The sequence below is a fragment of the Phoca vitulina genome, unplaced genomic scaffold, assembly GCF_004348235.1.
Source record: "Phoca vitulina isolate PV1807 unplaced genomic scaffold, GSC_HSeal_1.0 scaffold2, whole genome shotgun sequence".
NCBI lineage: Eukaryota > Metazoa > Chordata > Mammalia > Carnivora > Phocidae > Phoca > Phoca vitulina.
The window spans coordinates 40,657,294-40,679,534 of NW_022589705.1; the positions used below are offsets into that span (position 1 = coordinate 40,657,294).

The following is a 22,241-nucleotide window of genomic DNA, read 5'->3' on the forward strand; positions in this document are numbered from 1 at the left end:
ACAAGGACTTTGTTCACACAATTAGATGCTTCTATCCTACAACATCAATTTTTTCCTCTTACCAGATTATTCCATCAGCATGCACACATGCCCTAGTAGCACCCATCTTTAAAAACCCTCCCTGGCCCACAAACCCCTCTAGTTACAATCCAGTTTCTCAGTTTTCCTCTTTAAAACTTCTTGAAAAATGTATTTCCACTCCCCTGCCTCTCATATCCCCCCACCCCCAAGGTTTTAGAAAAGTAGTGCCATGAAGTAGTAGAGACTCAATCCTGGAGTCAGCCTTTATTCAGTCTAGGTTCAAATTCCAGCACTGTGAGTAACTCTGAGGCTAGTTATTTGATGTCTCTGTGCCTCAATTTCCTTAACAGTAAAATGGAATAAAAACTGTATCGAATTCATAGTTCTACTGACCTCTTCCTGAGCTTTAGATTTTTCATTTGCAACTGACTTCTTTTTTTATTTAAATTCAATTAGCCAACATATAGTACATCATTAGTTTCAGATGTAGTGTTCAATGATTCATTAGTTGTGTATAACACCCAGTGCTCATCACATCACGTGCAACTTATTTCTTAAGGTCTTTTCTTAAATAGGCTGCTCACATTTAAAATGGCCACAAAAGATCTCTCTCTCTCTCTCTTTTTTTAAAAGATTTTATTTCTTTATTTGACAGAGAGAGAGAGAGAGAGAGAAGAGCCCAAGTAGGCAGAACGACAGGCAGAGGGAGAGGGAGAAACAGGCTCTCCGTTGAGCAGGGAGCCCAATGTGGGGTTCCATCCCAGGACCCTGGGATCATGACCTGAGCCGAAGGCAGACACTTAACTGACTGAGCCACCCAGGCGCCCCCACAAAAGAGCTCTTGATTTCTGTTTCCTGAAAGCTGTTTTTCAAGTAACATCTCAAAAAAATGGCATCTGTCTATTGAGGTTTTATTTTTCCCTCATCTCCCAAATATATCCAGCAACAACCTAGCAGATTCTACCTATAAAAAAAACTTCTCTCCATCTCCACTGTAAACATTCTAGCCCGGTTCACTTTCATTCCTCTCCTGGAACCCACCATAGACTCCTGACTGCTCTCTCTGCTTCCACTCTTGCCCCATATTAGCCTATTCTCTACAATACATTTAGAATAGTCTATGTTAAAAACATTAACTTACTAAGATGTAATCTTCATAAAGGCAGGATCTGTTTTGGTAACTGCAGTATCCCCAATGCCTAAGAACTGGCATATAGTATATGCTCTATAAATATTTGTTGAATGAATAAATAAATAAATCAGATCATGTTTCTCTCCTGCTTGAACATCTCAGTGGCTTACTATCACATTCAAAATAAAATCTGAACTCCCAAATGGTCCATGCACCATATATGAACCGGTTCTTGTTAAACTGAGATTTTATCTTCTATCACTCTATTAACCAGTATGCTTCAGTCACCCTGGTCTTCTCTCTCTCTCTGTGTATGATATACATATCTTTTTCATTCCAATTTAGGGATTTTTCACTTTCTCACTTGTTATTTCTCTGGAATTGTATCCCATTCATATCTTCACCAGGCTAGCGCCTTTATAGCATTCAGATCTCGGCCCTGTATATAATCTTCTCACGGAAGTCTTCCAAAACCAACAATCAAAATTAGTCCCTCCACCCCCAATAAATTTCTATCACATCTACACATTTTGTAGCACATTTTTATATATCCAAAATTATTTTGCTTGTTTATTTTGTTGTCTTATCTCCCCCTACCCCTTACCCACATCTAATCTGTATGCTTCATGAGAGCAGGAGGAAACTTTGCCATCTTGTTTAATCTTGTATTGTCAGCACTGAGCACAGTGCCTGTACACAGTAGGTATTCAGTAAGTGTTGGTTGAATAAAGGGCAGTCACTGTACAATGTTCTCACTATTTACAAGATGCACTTCAATGGAACTCAAAAGACACATCACCTTCACAGTCATCTGAATCAGGAAGATTTCTGACAAACAGTGACAGTACCCACTATTATACCTCTAAAATTAGAGAATATAAATGTGTTTGTACTCACACAATCAGAGCAGCCTATCTCAAATGTATTCCAGGGAATATAAATTCCCTTGGAATGTTAGTAAGTAAGCTGTAAATTGTCAAAGAAGGTGGTGAAATACTTCGTTGGAATTGAACAATCATTACAGAACTTTGAATGTATTTTCTGCATCTTTAAAAGTGGGAGGTACTAGGATTCTGAAAAATATCCTTTTAGGAAAACACTGAATTAAAGAATCCAGTGATTATAGGGATCATTACAATGCCCTCCTCATTCTTCTTAAACTTGTTCTTTTCAGTTTTGAAATAATTAGGGACGTCCTCTATTTTTGCTCTGCCAATGCTCTCTACTGTCCACCACCTTTCAAAGATCTCTGCTGGTATCGTTGTCCTCTCCCTAGACATCCTTGGCTTTTTGAGGTACCTGACATTTCTGACATCTTCTAAAATTCCACCCTTTTTCGTTTATCCCTGTGACTATTCCTTTTTCCCTTCTCTAAAATCTTCTCATCCTGTATCGGCTGTTCCTCCCACTGCTGTTTCTATTTGGACTCTTTACATAGAGTAAAGTCAATTAATCCCAGAGCAATAGCTATCACCTCTTTGAAATATATAATTAGCGCTTCACAACTTCCAAAGATTCCAGGGCACTACTAGTCATTCAAAAACAAACAAACAAACAAACAGCTTTTTATTATGTATTAAGATCTGTGCTTAGTGAAATGGTACTAAGGTGAGTAGAATGGTCATAAGCCTTGCCCTTACTAAACCTATAGTCTGAGGTGGTGACAAAATGAAAAAGGCAATTCCTATGAAAGAGAAGTAAGTGTAAGGAAGGAAACAAGTGCCTTTGGAGCACAGAACAGAAGAACCCTAGCCTGATCTGAGAGGACAGGTGGATTAGAGAAGGTGTCCAAAGGAAAGTAACATTCATGCAATTTCCAAATGCCCTCTACCATACTCCTCACAATTTCCCATAAAGTAAGGATGATTACTTCACTAGCGTTTCAAACACATATGGTTAAGGTCAGTTTCAATCTTTGCATCTTGCTGTGTGTATCACCATTTACCCTGACACCCAGGCTGAAATCTTGATATTTTTCAATCCCTTTTTCCTCCTTCCCTTCAATTTGGACTAGTTACCAGATCCATTCAATTTCGCCTCTACCAGAGTTTATAATCCTTACATTCTGTTGCTTTCTCATTGCTACTGTCTCAGTTCACACCCTTATTACTTCTGGCCTGGGCTATTTTAACTTTCTCCTAACCTACGGCAAATGTTCCTGTACTAAGTCACTCTCTATAACATTGCCAGAAGGTTTTTTTTTTTTTTTTTTTAATTTATCTAATGATGTCCCGAGTCTGTAGTCCATCCCCTTGCCTGTTAGCTAACAATGAGATAGGGCATGCTCTCTCCAACCAACAATGTACTCACAGAGGCTTGGGTGCTTTGAGGAACGTTAAAGTTTGCATTAGCGGCCTGCTGCAGGTAGCATGCAGGTATCATAGATGGTAAACAAGATTTCCTAGCAAGAATGGTAGCTCTCGCACTGTCCTGGATTCCCAGTGGTTATCCCATTTGAAAGACTGGAGATGGAGAGGCATCCCTGAGACATGAGTCTCAGGGCAATGCAGAAGTTTAGAATCGGATTCTGTGCCTATGATATGATGGTAGATTTTCCAAGAGTTAAAATAAAGTAATAAAATAATAAATAAATAAAATACCCCAAAATAGGAGAACCATTTCCCTCATTCTTTTTTTTTTTCCAGATAAGTCAGAAGAATTAAGCTATGATGTAAAAAAATTGACAAAAGTGCAATAGTGTCAATTTTCAATTATCTATGTATAAATTATTTTCAGTGATCCAATATTTCCTTTTTACCTAACCAGATCTCAGGCGGCTAAGTTAATACAAGGTCTTACATTTCAGAAGAGGAGAGGAGAGGGAGATTATTTGAGAGGGTTTGACTGTTAGAAGGTATGATTTTAATATTGACCTTTGGGCTATTACTTTCTTTGCAGTGCCATTCCCTCTGCATGTTTTCTTCTTCCTCTTCTTCCTTCTTTTCCTCTTTTTCTCTCTTTCTCACTTTTTCTTTCTCAGGATAATTAGTGGAGTTAAACAAAGCACATTATTATCATCAGGAGGAAGAATTTTTATTGAGTGGGAGAATGGGAAGACAGAGAAATAATGACTAAGCATTTTCCTTAGAAATATTCTTTGCAACCCTCATTTGCAGCAAAGGTATGAGAGTTGGAACTTTGATAACATACATGCAAGTAGTTTCAAATGGCTCTGGAACCATTTAGGTGAAGGGACCAAGAACTAACATTTATTGAATGTCTACCATGTGCCAGACACTGCTATGAGATAGATACCATTCCTATTTTACAAATGAAGAAAATGATGTTTAGAAATAACTTGCCAACCATTACAGCATTAGGGAGTGGCAGAGCTTGGATTAAGCCTTAATATTTCTTACTTGAAAGTACACAGTCTTTTTGCCCCTCCTGGGATGCAGTCTCTTTGCTACTACCACTGCTCTTAAAACTGCTACAGCAATTCTTAGTTACTGTATTGTTGGCCAAAGCCTAGAGAAATTTCTTTTATAAGAAATGATACTGAAAACTAGTGTGGGCGAGCCAAGCCAAACTTTTAGGAGAAGAGCTTCCTTCTAGAAGTCTCAAAGGTTTTCTTTTTTGTAACAAATTCCAGTTTCACCTCCAAAGTGGAAACTTCTTTTGTATAAAGTTTTGGAAACTTGCTGATTATACAAGCATTTGATCAATCTATGACTTTAACAGCACTTCATTGATCAAATGCACAAAATAAAAATTTAAATTTAATTAATTTATTTGCTCTTTTATTTTTTTGGTTTCTTTCACCTAGAGTATACTCTCCTTAGTTCTCACTACTGTGAGAACAAACAAACATACTTTTCCTTAAAATGTCTGAAAAATATGAAGCAAAATAGAAAAAAATATAAAGTATTTGTAATCTCCAATTGTTGAGACATTTGAACAAAGGAAGTAAGATTATTGAGCCAGAGAATCCAGCTTCCTTCAGTGCTTGTTTGTTTTTGTAGCAAAAACTATTTGTTAAATGTATCTGCTAAATTAAAAGAATACATACAGATGACACATACTGGGTAGCTTTTATATAGAAATTTTAACATTTATAAGTAAACAAGTGGCTCTCTGAAATGGCTAAACCTGCCTTGCCCTGACAATGAGTAGAAATGCTTAGTATCCAGCTAAATTTAGAAAAATAAGCCACTGCTCAAATGAAAACCATCTGATCTATACCTTTCTGAATCATTTATAGTAATCAAGAAAAAAATTCAATTTATCACAAATACCTTTACTGTGTTCATTGTCGAAGGCTGAACATTGCTCATTTCCTTCTGCCAACTAAATTTGGATTGTCCAATCCAATTTTCTGAATTTGGGCTAAACTGACCTTAGATCAGAGTGCAATGGGAACATTTTCCACAGACCAGTTATCTGACATACACTTTTTCATCTGTTGAGATGTATATAGAGATGCTCTACAAGTCTCATTTTGAAGAGGGAATCTAATTTTATATTTCTTGCACATGAGTTATGTTGTTTATGCTATCTCCCTTCTGTGATCTTGATTGTAAATTAATTAATTCATTGTATCTTTTCTGAGTCACAGCATCAGTGTTCATTAGATTCCATAGATTTCCTCCCGTGAATGACATTTGGAAGATGGAAAAAGCCATTCTAGCTGCAACCCCATGATCCACAGTTTCATGCTGCATATCTATAGCAGCACACTGCTTTTAATCAACTTAGTGATATTAGAGTAGCTTTTTTTGTTTCAGATGTTGTGTTTGCTATTTTGAAATTTTTGATATCTAATGTCTCCAACCCACCAGTTTTCTGATGATATATAAACAATCTGGGCCTTTTCTTTGCCATTCAATGTATGTACTTTCACATCTGGCTGAGGAGTAGATCCCAGTACTGAATACTGTTTGCATCAGACCAGAACCAGCAAGAGTGAATAGAGGGTAAGTGCAGAGTCCCAGAGATTCTTTCTCATCTCCTTTCCTGTCAGTGTCTAGGGTCCTTTGACTAAATGCTAACATTTGCAGACAGCTAACTTGACCTCAGTACGATATAGATTTGTATTCAGTGATGGCATCCGAGTAAACCTTTTTCTTCCAAGTCAGTTATGTTGATTCTTCTCCATTAGCTGGAATTGGTTTTGATATCTTCAGTGAGATTAATTATCAAATGATTACTTCTCCTTTTTAAGGTTTCAAAAGGACAATACCTTTCATTTATGATTAGAAAGGTGCCAAATCATATTACTTTACATACTTCTTTTTAAAGATTTCACTTTTTGTAGTTACCACTTATATTAGACAATTTACTTGCATCCATATTAGAACAAAGGAGTCACCTATTTAAAGATGACAGTTCGATGAGTTTTAACAGACATATTCTTCTGTGGAACCACTGCCTCAATCAAGATACAAAATATTTGTCACCCCAACAGGATTCCTAACTCCCCTTGCAGTTCATCCCTCTCTTAGCCCAGCCCTAGGAAACCACTAATCTGCATTTTGATGCTAGAGATTAATCTGCATTTTCTAAAATTGTATATAAATGAGATCTTATGGTAGATAGTATTTTATGTGTGCTTTCTTTCACATGGCATAAGCTGAACGTCAACAGAGAATGCTGACCATATTTGAAAACATGGTTGGGATAATTCCAGTCAATGAAGAGTGAAAAGTAGCTGAGAAGTGAAAAGGATGGCTTAGGTATTCGTATTAAAGAAACCAAAGAAACTTTGAAAAAATATATATAAATAAAAGGCATAGTATATTTGTGCTGTTGAAACCACAAAGGATATTTAAAAAAACAAAAACAAAAACAAAAACATAAATCCTTGCCAGAGAGTAACTTCTGGGTCAGCTAAAAATTAAAACTTTTCCATTAAGGCATTGAATAATCACTGTATTTAAGAAGCTGAGCATCAACATAAAGCAAAATTGTGAAATGATTAATTTAGACATAAAAATATAACAAGTTCAGGAAATGTCGCCACTGGTTTTTCAGGTTCACATGAATCTGATTTTAGTTCCCACATACTCTTTTCAGAGGATATTTAAGTAATTTGACTGTGACAAGCCAAACTGTTTTGAGACCTCATTGAAAGTCAAATGAAAACATTAATCAAATGCAAAAATATTCTAGTCAGGCATAGAAATGCTGCAGGTTAGAAAATAAAAATGTTGCCTGTGAGAAGGAAAATCAATCAATTCAGAAAAAGCAGGTATTGGTTGAAATCTACATAGTAAGTAGTGACTAGAAATCACTGGAATTTCAGGGGATTATATTTTTTTCTAAAGAATCATCAGATAGTCTTGGGCTATGTCTACATTGCAAAATCAGTTTGTTTGGCTAACTTTTCACCTGAGTAAATTAGAAAATCAGTACAGTCAAACAACTGATCATATCTTTTTTTCTCACTGTCTTCACTGTCTGTTTGGACAGGCTTTAGTGACTAGTATACAAATAATTATAGCACAAAACAGCTAGGTAAGCGACTTGTGGAACAGCAATCTTAATTGAGCAAAAAAAATAGCTTTCATATTACTAAATGCCACTGAATTGTTCAATATTAAGTGAAAATTGCCTTTTAATTTCTGTGATGAATTCTATAATCTATGACTTCCTTGGTAAGGCAATCTAACAAATACTGCTTTGCTATTTAATCAGAGCTGCTCCTGGTCTGTGGGACTAAATGATTATACATCCCTATGCTTTGGATAACTATGGATACAGGTAACTATACAGTATGGGTAATAACCTTAATCTGTCACTTACCATCTGTATCACAATTGCTTAGTCTCTTTAAGCCTTTCTGTCTTTATCTGTTTAAAAAAGACATCATATAGAGTTATGAGTATTTAATAAGCTAATGCCTATGAAGAATTGAGCTCAATGCCTGGCACAAAGAAACACTAATGATACTTTTATATTCCTTCAAATGTTATTAATTAATTCATACATTTGCCCAATATTAATTGAACTTTTATTAGGACCCAGTCACTGTGCTAAGTATTGGGGGATAAAATGGTACAAAATCCACAGCCCCTGTCCTGATTAAGCTTAATGTGTAGCAGGGAATACATGCAAATAAATTACCAATTTTCATAGAGTGCTATCTACCCTGAGATAAGCAAGAGCAGGGTATTCTGTGGGACTGTATAAAGGGCTTCCTGGTGGAAGGAATATAAATTAGCCAGGAGAAAAGTGATACTGGAGGAAGGGAGAGAAGGAACAATGAGGGGAAGATGGGAAGGAGGTAGGGTAGGGGTAGATGTTTCCATCAGAGTGAACAGCATGTGTTAAGGCCTATATTAAATTTACCTTTTCAGATAGAGACTACAGATGCAATTCAACTGAGAAAGACAAAAAAAAAAAAAAGGAAAACCAAAAAAAATGCAAACTTTGTTTTCTGTCTACTGCTTGCAGTGTTAGGGAACACACTTGGCAAATAACAGCTCTTTAGCCTCATATTTAGGAAACAAAAAAGGAGAAACTTTGTCAAACCCAGAAGAGGTTAATAAAAGTTCAATGCTAAAATATCTGCCCTTAAGGCCAACTATATCTCAATAGAGGGAGACTCAGAGTATCTTTCTCACTCTTTGTATGAAATGGGAAAAAAAAAAATTAAAGAAGGAGAAAGAATTAGAAGCATGTAATCAATCCTTTCCTTTACAAATCCCAGCAGTTCAGGAGACTGCCAGTGGCTAAATCTTTCAGGGACCACAGACAGAAAAAAGCCTATTAAAATGTGCCCCATTCCCAAAGAAAGGGTCACTCCAGATCCTCAGACCCTTAACTCTGAATAGACTTAATGAAAGCCAACTGCTATTTTAAGAATTTAGAAGGGGATTTCCCTCCCCAAAGAAAAGGAGCCAGACATCATCAATGCTCTAACACTATTTCATCTATGGGACCAGGCATTGCTTTTCACGAACTTTCTGCAGGTTGTTAAAGCCATTAAATGAGGGCTTAGTGACTGAGAATACAGTTCATCACATACAAGGCTTAAAATATAATTGATACAAAGACCATCCCTCCAGGATTAAAGAGTTCTAATCATTCTTTGGGGCTTGCATGCTCTTTTCTTCTTGCTGGTCAAGGTAATATTAAGCCTTTCGGAAAAGGAGTATGTTGTTCTCCACGCCATTTAGGAACCACGACGCTTTTCAACTTCAGTTGGAAGAAGATAATCCAGACTACCCTACAAAGTGTACAGATCCAGCAGCTGGATACAAAATGAATCTTACTTTAAGATTTCTGGCAACTCAGTTTCATGTGATTAATAAAAATGATACATGGATTTCTCTTGTAGAATCTTTCTCTAGTGCTCTCCATGTAACATTGTCCTGACACCCCTATTAATTGCAAGGATATCTCTGTGAACAGGTAGACATTAGACACCATTATCTCCACTTGCAAATGAGAAACCTGAGGCAGAAAGAAGTCAAGTGACATAACAACAGTGTCACAAAAAGAATGGGAATAGAAATGAGAAAAACGATTTTCTCCTGTGAAACAAGAAAGCAAAAAGGATGTGATGGGATGATTTCTTCCTTTTCTCTATTGAAGGAAGGGCAAGGGCAATATTTTTACTGCTAATTTTGAAAACAACCTCCCCTGCTCTTTTTTTTTTTTTTTTTTTTCTCCTCCCCTGCTCTTTATAGTGAAAAGGACAATTGCTGAATTGAGTCACTGGCTGAGCTCATTGGGCATAGAGAAGAAAAGCTACCTAACTATATGGATGCTCCACAAATCCTCTACAGGTCCAGGGCTTCTCCTACTTGACTTTTTTTTTGTCTGGCCCGATCTCTGGGATGCGCCTCTGATGAGGGTTCCCCTTCTCTGCTATTATATTCACGAACAAATGATTGTTGAGTGATTGAATGGCTGATGTTTAAATAGTATGCTTAAGCTTTGTGAATGAGCTATAGGAAGAAGAATCACCAAGAAGGATCTTGGATAATTAAATAATCCTGCCCAATCTTCAGCTGTGTTTTTATCCATATTGTTTCCAATCTGCATCTACCTAATGGAAGTGTCAGACAGAATCCCTGTTGCAAGTTAGAACCATGAAGAGATAGAGAGGTCTCAAAGAAGGCAGTGATACAGGATTAGAATTCCCTGGCCCTTCTGTGTATATAGTGAGAGATCCACAGTCAAACAATCCACTTATCCTAGATCTTTATGACAAGAAGAAATTAGCCATCTGAGATATTATAAGCAAAGTTTGTAGTAATACAATCAAAAGGAGAGACAGGCCCTTAGAAACATTCAATTCCGTAAATAAACTTCAGCACTAAGAATATTAAATAGTGCAAATATGCTTTCAGAAAAATAAAGAAGAAAAATGACAATAATAGCTAATGTATTTTCTCATTTAAACCCAATAAAATGGGTAACATTATTATCACCTTATACATGAGAAAACTGGTTTTTAAACAAATTGCCCAAGGACACAGGTAGGGTGTGACGGAAGGGGTATCTGCACCTGCATGGTCTGGCTCCGTAGCCTCTGCTCTCAACTGGTTCATCCCGCAGCCTTCCAGTGGGGTGGCAGACCACACCAACACCGATTCCCAGAGCTGTCCATGCTGCAATCTCGGGAGAATACTGACCTTATCTGAAAAGCTGCTTCCTCCCAAGAGTGATAGGGAGAATTTTGAAATAAAAAATGTTAGACAAGAGAAGAAAGTTCACAATTATCTGTATCTCTTTTCCTAGACCAGAGTCAAGGGGGTAGCTATTGGAAATTCAGTCAATGGCAAAAGAAATACCCACCTATTAAGACTGTTTCTCCCTTATTAGCTAGAAATTCTGGCTCTGGGTCCCTAGTCAGGTTGCACTCAATTAAATTCCAGGATCTTAAGAACACAAGAACGTAAATGAATCTCAGCAAGCAAGGGTTGAAAATGATGAACTGAGAAATGCACAGATACCCACAAGGCAGCATTAATATCATTATTGAAAGGTTAGCTGTTCAGGAAATCGACAAGGTGCCAAGAGGGCACTCACAGTGCCTCCCAGGAAATGAGAGCAGAGAAGAAACGAGGCTGAACAGAGCAAAGCCTTTGTTGACATTTTCCAAAGCTGACTTTATGCAGGCCGTATCCCTCAAGAATGGAAAATGACAGCATAAGGAACCAGTAACACTAGAAAATTGTAGGCCAGTAAGTTCACCCCTAGTCACAGGGAAGCTTTTGAAAGGTTTTAAAGGATCAAGAGGGGGCATCACCACTACTCTTCCAAGTTCAGCCCTGGGGTGAGAGAAGGTGACACGGTTATAGGAAAAGCACAGCTGTCTCCCTGGCTTTGGGAATTCTCTGGGTGTGGCTGTGTTGTATTAGAGAATGAATGACTTCATCACAAAATGCTCTAGAATAAGAAATCCTGAGGCCAGGTTCTAGGGTGGAGTAGTAGTATTTTTACGTTGATTCAAAAGTGAATTCTGGAATCACAGCATTCCTGTTTTCAGTCAACCCTGACTTCCTGTGCTCTTATACACACAGATACATTTATTTTGCACACACACCCATGATCCTGTGTAGTGTTTCAAATGGCATATGGTGGCTTAGAACCCACTTCTAAAATAAAGGATTCAGGGATTTATCTAACTGGGACCATTGAACAAGAGATGCAGGTTTGACCAGGTTTGTGTGAACAATGTGATAGTGTGAGCAGAATGAACGAGTTTTCCTCTGACTTAAATATACCTGTTTTAATTTAAAGGGAGTATGTGTCTAAGGGGATTTACTTAACGGGGTGTTAAGTAAGAGCACTATTTTTAGAATTCGTGGATGCAGCCAAAATTAAATGAGACATTCTAATGGAGGCAGCTGAGAAAGGAACATTTTAACTGGCCCTGGGAGGAAACTTTAGCTATTTCCGTTGGCGTACAAAGAGAGGACAACTCAGGACTAAAGGGCATTCTGGTAGTGGAGCAGGGAAGAGGGAAGGACCTGCTATTTTAATGCAGGATGAGCAACCTGAACCAAAATGAAATGTGATGGGAATGTTTGGGACATTGTCTCTGGGAACTGTGAGAATCAGGTGAGAGGCAGGGATGAAACTACATTCAGAGAAGATGAGGACAAGCTGGGTGATGAATTTCTATTTAAATAATAGGTTGGAACTTCAGAGTCAGAGGGAACTCCCTGCTTCCTCTGGAAGTTTAGGGAGTTGAGTACAGACAGACTGACTTAAAGTGGAGATCAAGCATGTCAGAAATGGAAATGGAAATTATGACTGAACATCAACACCTGAATGGAACTCATAAATATGATTACAGTGATTTGTAGAACTAAATGGTTGAGGAATGCCTTCTGCTGGATACGGTACAACAAGGTTCTCTGACTAGAGTGATCATAGTCCTTCTGTGTTTTACTTTTCACCCTTAAAGAAAAATGTGTGTATACATGTGTTTTAATTGACACAGAGCACATAGAACTATGACTTAAGTTTTGAATCTATTTCATACTCTTGTATCTCATTACAGCACATGTTTTGTTCTTGAACCATGTTTTGATTCAGTGACATATGTCTCCATACTCCCAAAGCTATTTTCATATCTTTAATGTAATCAACAATAGTAAATGAAAGTAATGGTTTCAATTAATTCACATATAATATGCTTTATTAAATAGCTTTCACTACATTTCCCAATTAGTGGTATTAGTTTATAAATTGTGAACATGTATTTATAAAAAATATTTAGTATGAGATTAACATTATATTAGTGCAATTGATTCAAGCATATGTAGACCAGCCTTCTCAGTTATTATCTTTACCTTAGTAACTGTTATCACTAGCATAAATAGGGTGAATGTAGCACAGATTGTTGGCTGCCCAGGAAAACTCATTTCCTCTTCTGGGCACACAGCTAAGACTGTATTACCCACTACCTACTGCAGTAGGGGGCGTGGCCGTATGAGTGAGCTCTAGCCAATGAGATGTGACTCAAAGTGATGCATGAAATTCTCATGCCCAGCCTATTAAACACTTCATGCATATCTTATTGTCCCATTTATGCTCACTTGAATGGAGATGACCCCCAAAGAGACCTTGGAAGCCCATGTTTAAAATGGGTCTTGAGTAACTTCATGGATAAGGGCCACACCAACAACCTGTTTATTCGCATGGTCAAGATACAAACCTCTATTGTTTTTGGGCCATTACCCATTTTTGGGTCTATTACTGTAGCAGGTAACCTACCTTAAGAAATTCAGATTTCATCTTGGAAAACTGAATACCTTAGCTCCCCCCGCCCCCATTACTCAAAGCAGTAATGAAATTCACAGAGACCCTTTTAAAAAAATTAATTTGGAAATCTGAAGCTACATTACAGTTTTAGATAAAAACATTTCAGAACTACAAGCACCCCTTAAACCCAAAGGCCTTAAGTCCTAAGGCATCCATTGTAGGTCATGAATAAACTTCTCTTTTATGCATCCCAAATGGTATAGCTATGTCTCATCCTTGGGGAATTAAGAAAATTGTCCCTCAAATCATTTTCCTTAGGACTTAATTCCTTCAGAAGTCCAGTTGAGAAAGGCTGGAAGCATCACAAAAACACGGAAATGTGTAGGCTTATATGTAAATTGATATATAATACACATATATAGTTTATATGTCTTTATCCTTCTATATGTATATTGATTTATTATGTGTTATGTATTCTTCCAGAGTTTATAGTCTTGAATACCCATATGACCTGTGTGCACTGCAATTGTCCAATATTGAAACTTGTACTTTTGTTTTGGCTGCCTATAAAGATTCTACACTGCTGGGAACATTCTAGTATCAATCATGAATTATAAATTAGATGTTCCAGAGTGCCTTAAGCATACATAGCAACTCCCATGGAAAATACTGGATCTTGGGACCTACTCTATGTTGCAGGTATCATGGACCTGTGGATCTCAGTCTTTTGCATTCATTATTGAATGGATGAATGAATGAATGAATGAATATTGTATTTTGGGCAATGATTCTCAAAACATGTATAATTCTACTATGAATTAATTCTTCAATATTCCCACTCCTCTCTGGCAGCAGAGAAGGATGAGATTGTATGACAAACGGTTAGAGTAATTGGCATTAACACTTGAAGGTCATTCTCAGTGCAGCCTGCATATTGGAATCACCAGGAGTGCTCTCTAAAAATATGATACCTGGGCCCCACCCCTTTAAATTCTGAGGTAAGTAGCATCAGTGTTTTTTTATTTTTAATTTAATTAATTAATTAATTAATTAATTTAAAAGATTTAATTTATTCATTTGAGAGAGAGGCAAAGAGAGCACAAGCAGGTGGAGAGGCAGAGGGAGAGGGAGAAGCAGACTCCCGGCTGAGCTGGGAGCATGCCATGGGGCTGGATCCCAGGACCTGGAGTTCATGACCTGAGCCTAAGGCAGATGCTTAACCATCTGAGCCACCCAGGTGCCCCAGCATCAGGCTTTTTGTTTTTTGTTTTTTAAGTTCTCCCACAGTTTCTAACGTGCAGCCAGGGTTGAGAAAACTGTGCTAGAACAATATTTCCTCTTCTTGTTTGGTCATAAGAATTAACTGGCAATCTTGTTTAAAAGTATGGATTTTTAGGCCCAGTTTAAGACATTCTCAGTCTTTGAATATGTTTTTGGTTTTTTAATGAGGGCCCCCAGATGATGCTTATGATTGGGAAATTTGGGAAAATACTTCATTAAACTCCAAGCTCTTCTAGACAAAGTGCTATGGCTATCATTCTCAGCTGTATCCCCAGGCATAGCACAGACTCTGGCTCATATCAAGCACTCAAGTAGTTATATTAATTCATTAATTCATTTACTCTTAAAGTGGAAATGGATGAGAAAAATTTGACAAAATTTAAAATGCCACGTGTGACTAGCTTAATACTAGAGATTTACAAAAGTGGTGTTATGAAGGATTTCATGAGTTTCGGTGTGTTCTTTCAAGACCTACAATATTTATTGAATTGTAATCAACTGGTTTGCATTTGATATTCAGAATTCTTTGCAACGTGGTATTTGCCAGTAAATATTAAACTCTCTCTGTATAACCACGTATTGGAAAAGTCACAGGTGAAAGGCACAGCTGAGAGCAGACTCTTTAATTTATGAGAACTGAGGAATACAACCGTACCGAATAGTTCAGTAATTAGAAAAAACTTACTAATTGTGGGCGCCTGGGTGGCTCAGTTGGTTGAGCGACTGCCTTCGGCTCAGGTCATGATCCTGGAGTCCCAGGATCGAATCCCGCATGGGGCTCCCTGCTCAGCGGGGAGTCTGCTTCTCCCTCTGACCCTCCCCCCTCTCATGCTCTCTCTATCTCATTCTCTCTCTCAAATAAATAAATAAAATCTTTAGAAAAAAAAGAAAAAATTTACTAATTTATTTGTATTTGACTTATTTTATTTTTTTATTTTTATTTTTTTTTATGTGGTGTTCCATGATTCATTGTTTGCATATAACATCCAGTGCTCCATTCAATACGTGCCCTCTTTAATACCCATCACCAGGCTAACCCATCCCTCTGGCCCCCTCCACTCTAGAACCCTCAATTTATTTCTCAGAGTCCATAGTCCCTCATGGTTCATCTCCCCCTCCGATTCCCCCCCTTCATTTTTCCCTTCCTACTATCTTCTTTTATTTTTTTAAACATATATTATTTGTTTCAGAGGTACAGGTCTGTGATTCATCAGTCTTAGACAATTCACAGCGCTCACCATAGCACATACCCTCCCTAATGTCTATCACCCAGCCACCCCATCCCTCCCACCCCTCACCAGACTTATTTTATGAATGCTGGACTTTTATTTATATTTATACTCAATTGAAAGACAAATGCATACATCAACTTAAAACAATTATTAACATTTTTTATGAAGAATTTTTTCTTTGATACTTTTTGAAATCTTCACTGATTTAGTTAAATGTCATCTTCAAAATTAAAATTCTTCCAGCTCTTACCAACTTTGTCGGTTTATGATATTTGTTATTTCTCATCAGTAAGTTGGCTGTTTTAAACTGTCACTAATTATTTTCCTTTATTGTCACCCAAATAAGCTGACACTCAAAAACCAACAGTAATCTTTCTCAGATATAGATCTAGACCCCCAATTAATTACTTAAAAAGTAATATAAAGCTATATAAAAAGAAATATTGGTATGTATGAAAATACTGTGGATTATTTTTCCATCCTTGACATATAAGAGAACAAGTGAGGGATTAGTAGTGATAACAAATGTCATTTGTCTAGTGCTTCACAGTTTACAAAATGCTTTCATAAACATATCTCATGGGAGTGCAATGGCCATTCTATGATGGAAGTATCACTATTTCATTGCATACAGTATTGTTCTTTTATATACTTATACAGGGAAAAGACCATTCATTTGATCCATATATGTTTGCAATGATGTTTTGGTTTCAATGTCAAACAATTTGTAAAATGTACTTTTCTGAGGGAACAACAGAGAGCTGCTTGTATCCAGTAACAAGGTTTAAAGCCTTTAGTTGTAAACCATGCTTTGCAAGTTCCAATGCTGCAAAATGAATATATACATTGGGCCAAGGATAAGTTGGTAAGTTGGTAGGTAGTGAGGTCTACAACAAATTGGAAAGTGCATTCCTGTATAAAGCTATTATATTTAAAAAATATTTAGGGGTACCTGGGTGGCTCAGTTGGTTAAAGAGCTGACTCTTGATTTTGGTTCAGGTCATGTTCTCAGGGTCCTGGGATTGAGCCCCATGTTGGGCTCCACACCTAGCAGGGAGTCTGCTTGAGATTCTCTCTCTCCCTCTGAAACCCCCAAATAAATAAATAAATCTTAAAAAAAAATGTTTAAAAAATATTTAAACACTGTAGACCAAAAGAAACATATCTGTGTGCCTCATAAGCAATTTCTATTCCACACTAGCAGAACATGGGTTATAAAAGAAGAAATAAAAGCAGGAACACAGAAACACAAGGAGATCATATGAGAAATGAATTCAGTCACAAGAATTAAGCCTAAGGACTGAAGCACAAAGAACAAAGTTGGTAAATGGCTGATGCTCATCCAATATCATCAGCCACCTTTATCTCTCTGTTTTGACTTGGTTTTATTGTTGTTGTTGGGACAGCATAATATAATGTTAAGAATACTATAAGTTAAGGATGTGACCTTGGACTTAGTTTCCTTATCAGTAAAATGGAGATAATAATAACTGTATTATAGAATTGTTGTGAGATTAAATAAGAGCATATATGACAAGGGCTTAGCTCCTTTCATGCTGTGAGTGGTAAATAAATGGTAGGTATTATCATCATTCTCATCATCATCATTGGAAAGAGCCACTTCCTTACTCAGCCCTTCAACTTCTCCTTAGTAAATACTTAAAGATCAAAATTAACTTTCAGACCTGTATGGTAAGAAGCTTGCCAACGGAAAGGCAGAGAGTTTTTTCCTCTCACTCATATAAATCAACAACCACAAAACCAAAGAGAGCATCCCCTCATCCGTAAGCTGATCAATAAGCTCAAACAGCCCCGTTCCTTTAAACCATAACAGGTATTGGGCAAAGTTAGTCAGGCTCTACCTAAAAGCAGCCATACTTGTACCAACGAGGCCATTGCTTTCTGAAGTGATGTTCACAGAAACGCCCCAGGGATTTGGTTCAGTTAAAAATGCATTGATCGAACATCTCTTAGATGAAGAGAACAGGACCTCTGTTCTTGAAGCTCTGACATGCCCAGATTAGTGGGAGAAAGAAAAATGTAAACAGGTCATTTCAATGCAAAAATGTAAACATGTCTGAGTTCCTCACTCTGATGTGCATCTTTCCCTTTCCCTTTTTCAGTGGGGCTCCATAAGCATCGTAGGCATGCAAGGGTTAGTCTGCTGTGAAAATACTGAGGGAAGACACATACCTGTTCTTCAAGGTCTAGCTTTAGCTTTACATCCTCCAGGAAGCTTTCCACTCTACTTTGATCTTTGACTTACTTGAACTCCTTTGAAAATTGCTGCTTAATCATTTTGGTCCTTAGTCATTTTCTACCTTACGTGGGAAATAAATTGTTTCCTGGTATATGCTCTATGTACCCGAACAGTATAGTAAGCCCAGAAGAACTTACACTCTTTTGAGTAATATGTGATGTTATAATCTGAAAAACTGAATGTTTTATTGTTGCCAGATTAAAGATTAGTAAAAAATAGTTCATAAATAATAGATGCAATAGTTTGGGACTCTATTACATTGAAGACACCCATGAAACCATGTTTTGTAAAATTTGAAGATGTTTTGGTACAATTTAAAGCATTTGGGTTAGATTAGAAACAGAAAAAAAAGGCAAATGTAAACATATCTGTTATACAGTAAATGTTCTCTTTCCACTTTTAATCAACATTTATATATTTGGCCCTGTTTTATAACCTGGTGGTAACAACTTGCATTTAAAGGGCAACAGAACACACATTCATTTGCCCCATAATTGAGGAGTTACAGCTAGAAAAAACCTTCAATGATCACTCATTTGTTTTAATACCACATGCAAAATGGTTGGGATGCCAACACTCCTAAAACTCACAAATCATCAGTTTATATTATGCTAATTTATCACCTAAATCTATTTCCTAAATACTGTTACTGAAAGTCAAAGAAAATATGTTTATTAACATAAATGCTTTTAAAAGAGAGGTAAGAAAAAACCCCTAATAACAGCAAAGAAATGACTTTTGTGTGAAAACTAATAATTTTAAATGGATTGAATCCCACACATATTTACTTCCAATATCTAAGATTCAACCACTCTCATAATCTAATTTATTTTATTTTATCTCTCCTATCTTTCATATCTGTCTCTCCCTTTCATTTCCACTGCCACTAGTGAAATTCTGCCTTTTATTACTTCTCATTTAGACTACTGCAACAACTGCTTCACCAGTTTCTTGACTTCCCCATCAAGTTGATCTTTTACAAAGATGCTGGATTAATCATTCCATACTACAGTTCTGAATTTGTGATTCCTAGCTCCCCCACCACTTTCTTACAGAACAAAACCTAAACTACCTTAAGTCTAGGATTCACTGATTTTTGTGCTCTTATTCCAATTTATCTTTCTGAATTTCTTTCCCAATCCTCTTTTCCTACATTACAAATACTATGTACATTCATATACACTTCATCCACTAAAGTGAAACTATTCATTGTTGCTATCTAATGCCTTTAACTTTCTAATCTCTATTTTCTTAATGTCTTCCCTAAGCTTAGGATACCCTTCCCAATTCTATCCATCCTTTCGTGCCAAGCTCAAATGTTCCTTCTTCCATGAAGATGTTTCTAAATTCCTCAGAAGTAATTAATATTCTTCTTTCTAAAATTTTATAGAATTTTTAACATCTCTCTTATAAAACTTATCTTTTTATACCTACCACATACTTAGGTAAGTATTTTTCTCCTCTACTAGAACTATGAAAGCTCCTTGGGAATGGAGTCTATGGCAGCTTCACCTTGTAAGCTCTAATATACCAAGTATAAAGGCTTTAAACATAGTAGATAACCAAATAGTTGTTGAACAAAAGGCTGGAGTAATTACTTTTTAGTAGTCTCAGAATTGTGGACTTTATACAGAAGATTATATATGGGATCTATATGAATGTTATTGATAATCATGAAATGAAAGTTATTAAATTTCAATAATCTGACTTGTTTCATAAACTAGATCAGTGGTTGTCCAGCTATTCTCCATAACACCTTTGGGATTCCAAAGAGGTGGCCTAGAGATCTCCCTCCTTGGCAGTAGAAAATGGTAAGTGAACATATTTCTGCACCCTACATTCTGCCTTCAACTAAAGCTGCTACATTTTGTATATTGGCCTTCTTGTAAGACTTTACTTAGAGAAAGCTTTCACTGTTTAAATTTCTTTTTTTTAATCCCTTGGGGTTTCACCCCCTGGCACACTATAATTTCTTATTTGTTTCAAGTCTCTAACCTACATGAGTACACCTTCACATGAAACTAGGTAAACGAGCTGCTGTGTTTTGGCTGAATTTACTAAAAACTACCAAAACGGTAGCACAAAAATGGTGTTTCAGGTAATTTAAATCAGGACCTCCTATAATACCTGACTTTGTATGAGACCTGACATGCTATAATAGTCATTGATCTAAATTCTTGATCTGACTTTATTGACTTGAGAACTAGCTAGCTGGTGAATCTTTTTTTTTTTTTTTTTTAAGATTTTTTATTTATTTGACAGAGAAAGACACAGCGAGAGAGGGAACACAAGCAGGGGGAGTGGGAGAGGGAGAAGCAGGCTTCCTGCAGAGCAAGGAGCCGGATGCGGGGCTCGATCCCAGTCCCCTGGGATCATGACCTGAGCCAAAGGCAGACGCTTAACGACTGAGCCACCCAGGCACCCCTAGCTGGTGAATCTTACAAACATCACTCTCTTGAAAGATCCCTGAGAGGCAGTTATATAGCTTTCTATTTCTGTAAAAGACAATGACAAAACTTTCTATAGCTTAGCCTTAAAGTAGCCTATCGCCTAATTCACACAGTAGAAAACCCTGATTTGCAATATATCTAAGTGAAGTTACACTGTATCTTCACTGGAGATACACTGAAATCTGTTTTTGACTCCTAGTCAGTTACACAATTCTATGTTCATTATTTAGGGGAAAAAAAATACCTGTTTAAGTCACGGTGTATAATTGGCTGTGTCAGGTTGTGAAGGTACTCCATACCTTTGGCAACATCTACTGCAATAATTAATTTAGACTGCAAATCAAGAATCCTAGAATTTAAAAATAGATTTAGTGAGGATGAAATGGTCAAAGCCAATAGCACATCTTTCTAAAAAAATATCAATGGAGTATGTGATTTTTTTTTTTCTGTATATCTTTCAGCCTTTTTTGCTTTATTGAAGATTAAGCTAAAAATTAAAAAAATCTGGAAAAATAGCTTTTCTACATCAGATCATGCTTAATTATAAATCAATTCAGATACCAACCCCTCATATTTAAAATATTCCATTTGATTTTATAATACTTATAATGCTATACTTAATTTTTTTATAATAACATAAGATGGATTCTACTCTAATAACTGAGTGAAACCACACTCTAATTATTGCATGCATATATCTAGGAAGTGAATTAAAATTAGATTTGTGCAAGGCTATTCTTTTTTAAAACGTTAAAAAATAAATGCTGTGACCCCTGGTAATTATTTTATTCTCAGCTTACATATATCTGCTTTATTAGTATGTCATATTTAGCCTAATTATTATAAGCTTCAGTTGCTAATTTAAATTCCTTGAATTTGTTATCTCCAACTGAATTCTTGTTAAGAAAGCACAGAAGTATTTCTATCCACTAAAACATAATTATTGGGCATAAATTATTAGCCATCTTTAAAATGCCACATTTCCTAGCACTCAGAGATTTCAGAAGGTAAAGGTGCATCCAAGCGGAAAACCTCTGTGGTATTGCAAGGATAATTCCAATGACATGTAAAATGATAAGTCAGAACAAGAGAACCATACCTCTTCTGTTCATGAAGGAGGGAGAACAGAGAACCCCCTGAAATGTACTGAGTGACGATGGCAAACTGACTGGGGTCATTCAAGCAAGCACCCACAAACTGAATTACACAGGGATGATTGAGCCGGCAGAGAATGGACACCTCTCGGCAAAACATATCCACATCTGATTTGGAGCAGTAGGTGTTGGCTCGATAACTGGAAATGGCAGGAACAGGAAATCCTCAGTCAACAGATGGATCAAAACAAGGGGCTTGCCATGCATATGCTTCTTAAAGTTCACAACTCCAGTATGATGCTAAATTTTCTCATTTGTTTGCTTACCGTTTTATAGCCACTATTTTATTTCTGCATCGTCCTTTATATACTTTCCCAAAAGAACCTGAAATTGTTTAAGAGAAATGAGTAAACACATATTATCTTGAGCTCGTGAAACTAAAGCAGACTAGTCTTTTCTTAGGTTACCTGAGCCGATAATTTCATGGAACTCAATTTCTGAGAGCTGAAGATGGAAATGTGAAGGCAATCCAGCCCTTAGGAGGAGAACATCTGCCTTTTCTGCAAACAGGAATTGTTATTTTATTTTTAAAGACAAAAAACACACATG

At 36.8% G+C, this 22,241-nt stretch overlaps 1 protein-coding gene across 1 annotated transcript in view; it reads right to left on the minus strand.

The window, feature by feature from the left end:
• The window catches only part of LOC116645655 (serine/threonine-protein kinase TNNI3K), a 322,413-nt gene that overhangs the window by 136,769 nt on the left and 163,403 nt on the right, over window positions 1–22,241 (minus strand). The window contains exons 16-19 of the mRNA XM_032426036.1: window positions 22,100–22,192; window positions 21,959–22,016; window positions 21,638–21,832; window positions 20,783–20,887 (exon numbers count right to left, since the gene is read on the minus strand). Of these exons, the coding sequence (XP_032281927.1) occupies window positions 20,783–20,887; window positions 21,638–21,832; window positions 21,959–22,016; window positions 22,100–22,192 (451 nt within the window). The remainder of the gene's footprint in view (window positions 1–20,782; window positions 20,888–21,637; window positions 21,833–21,958; window positions 22,017–22,099; window positions 22,193–22,241) is intronic.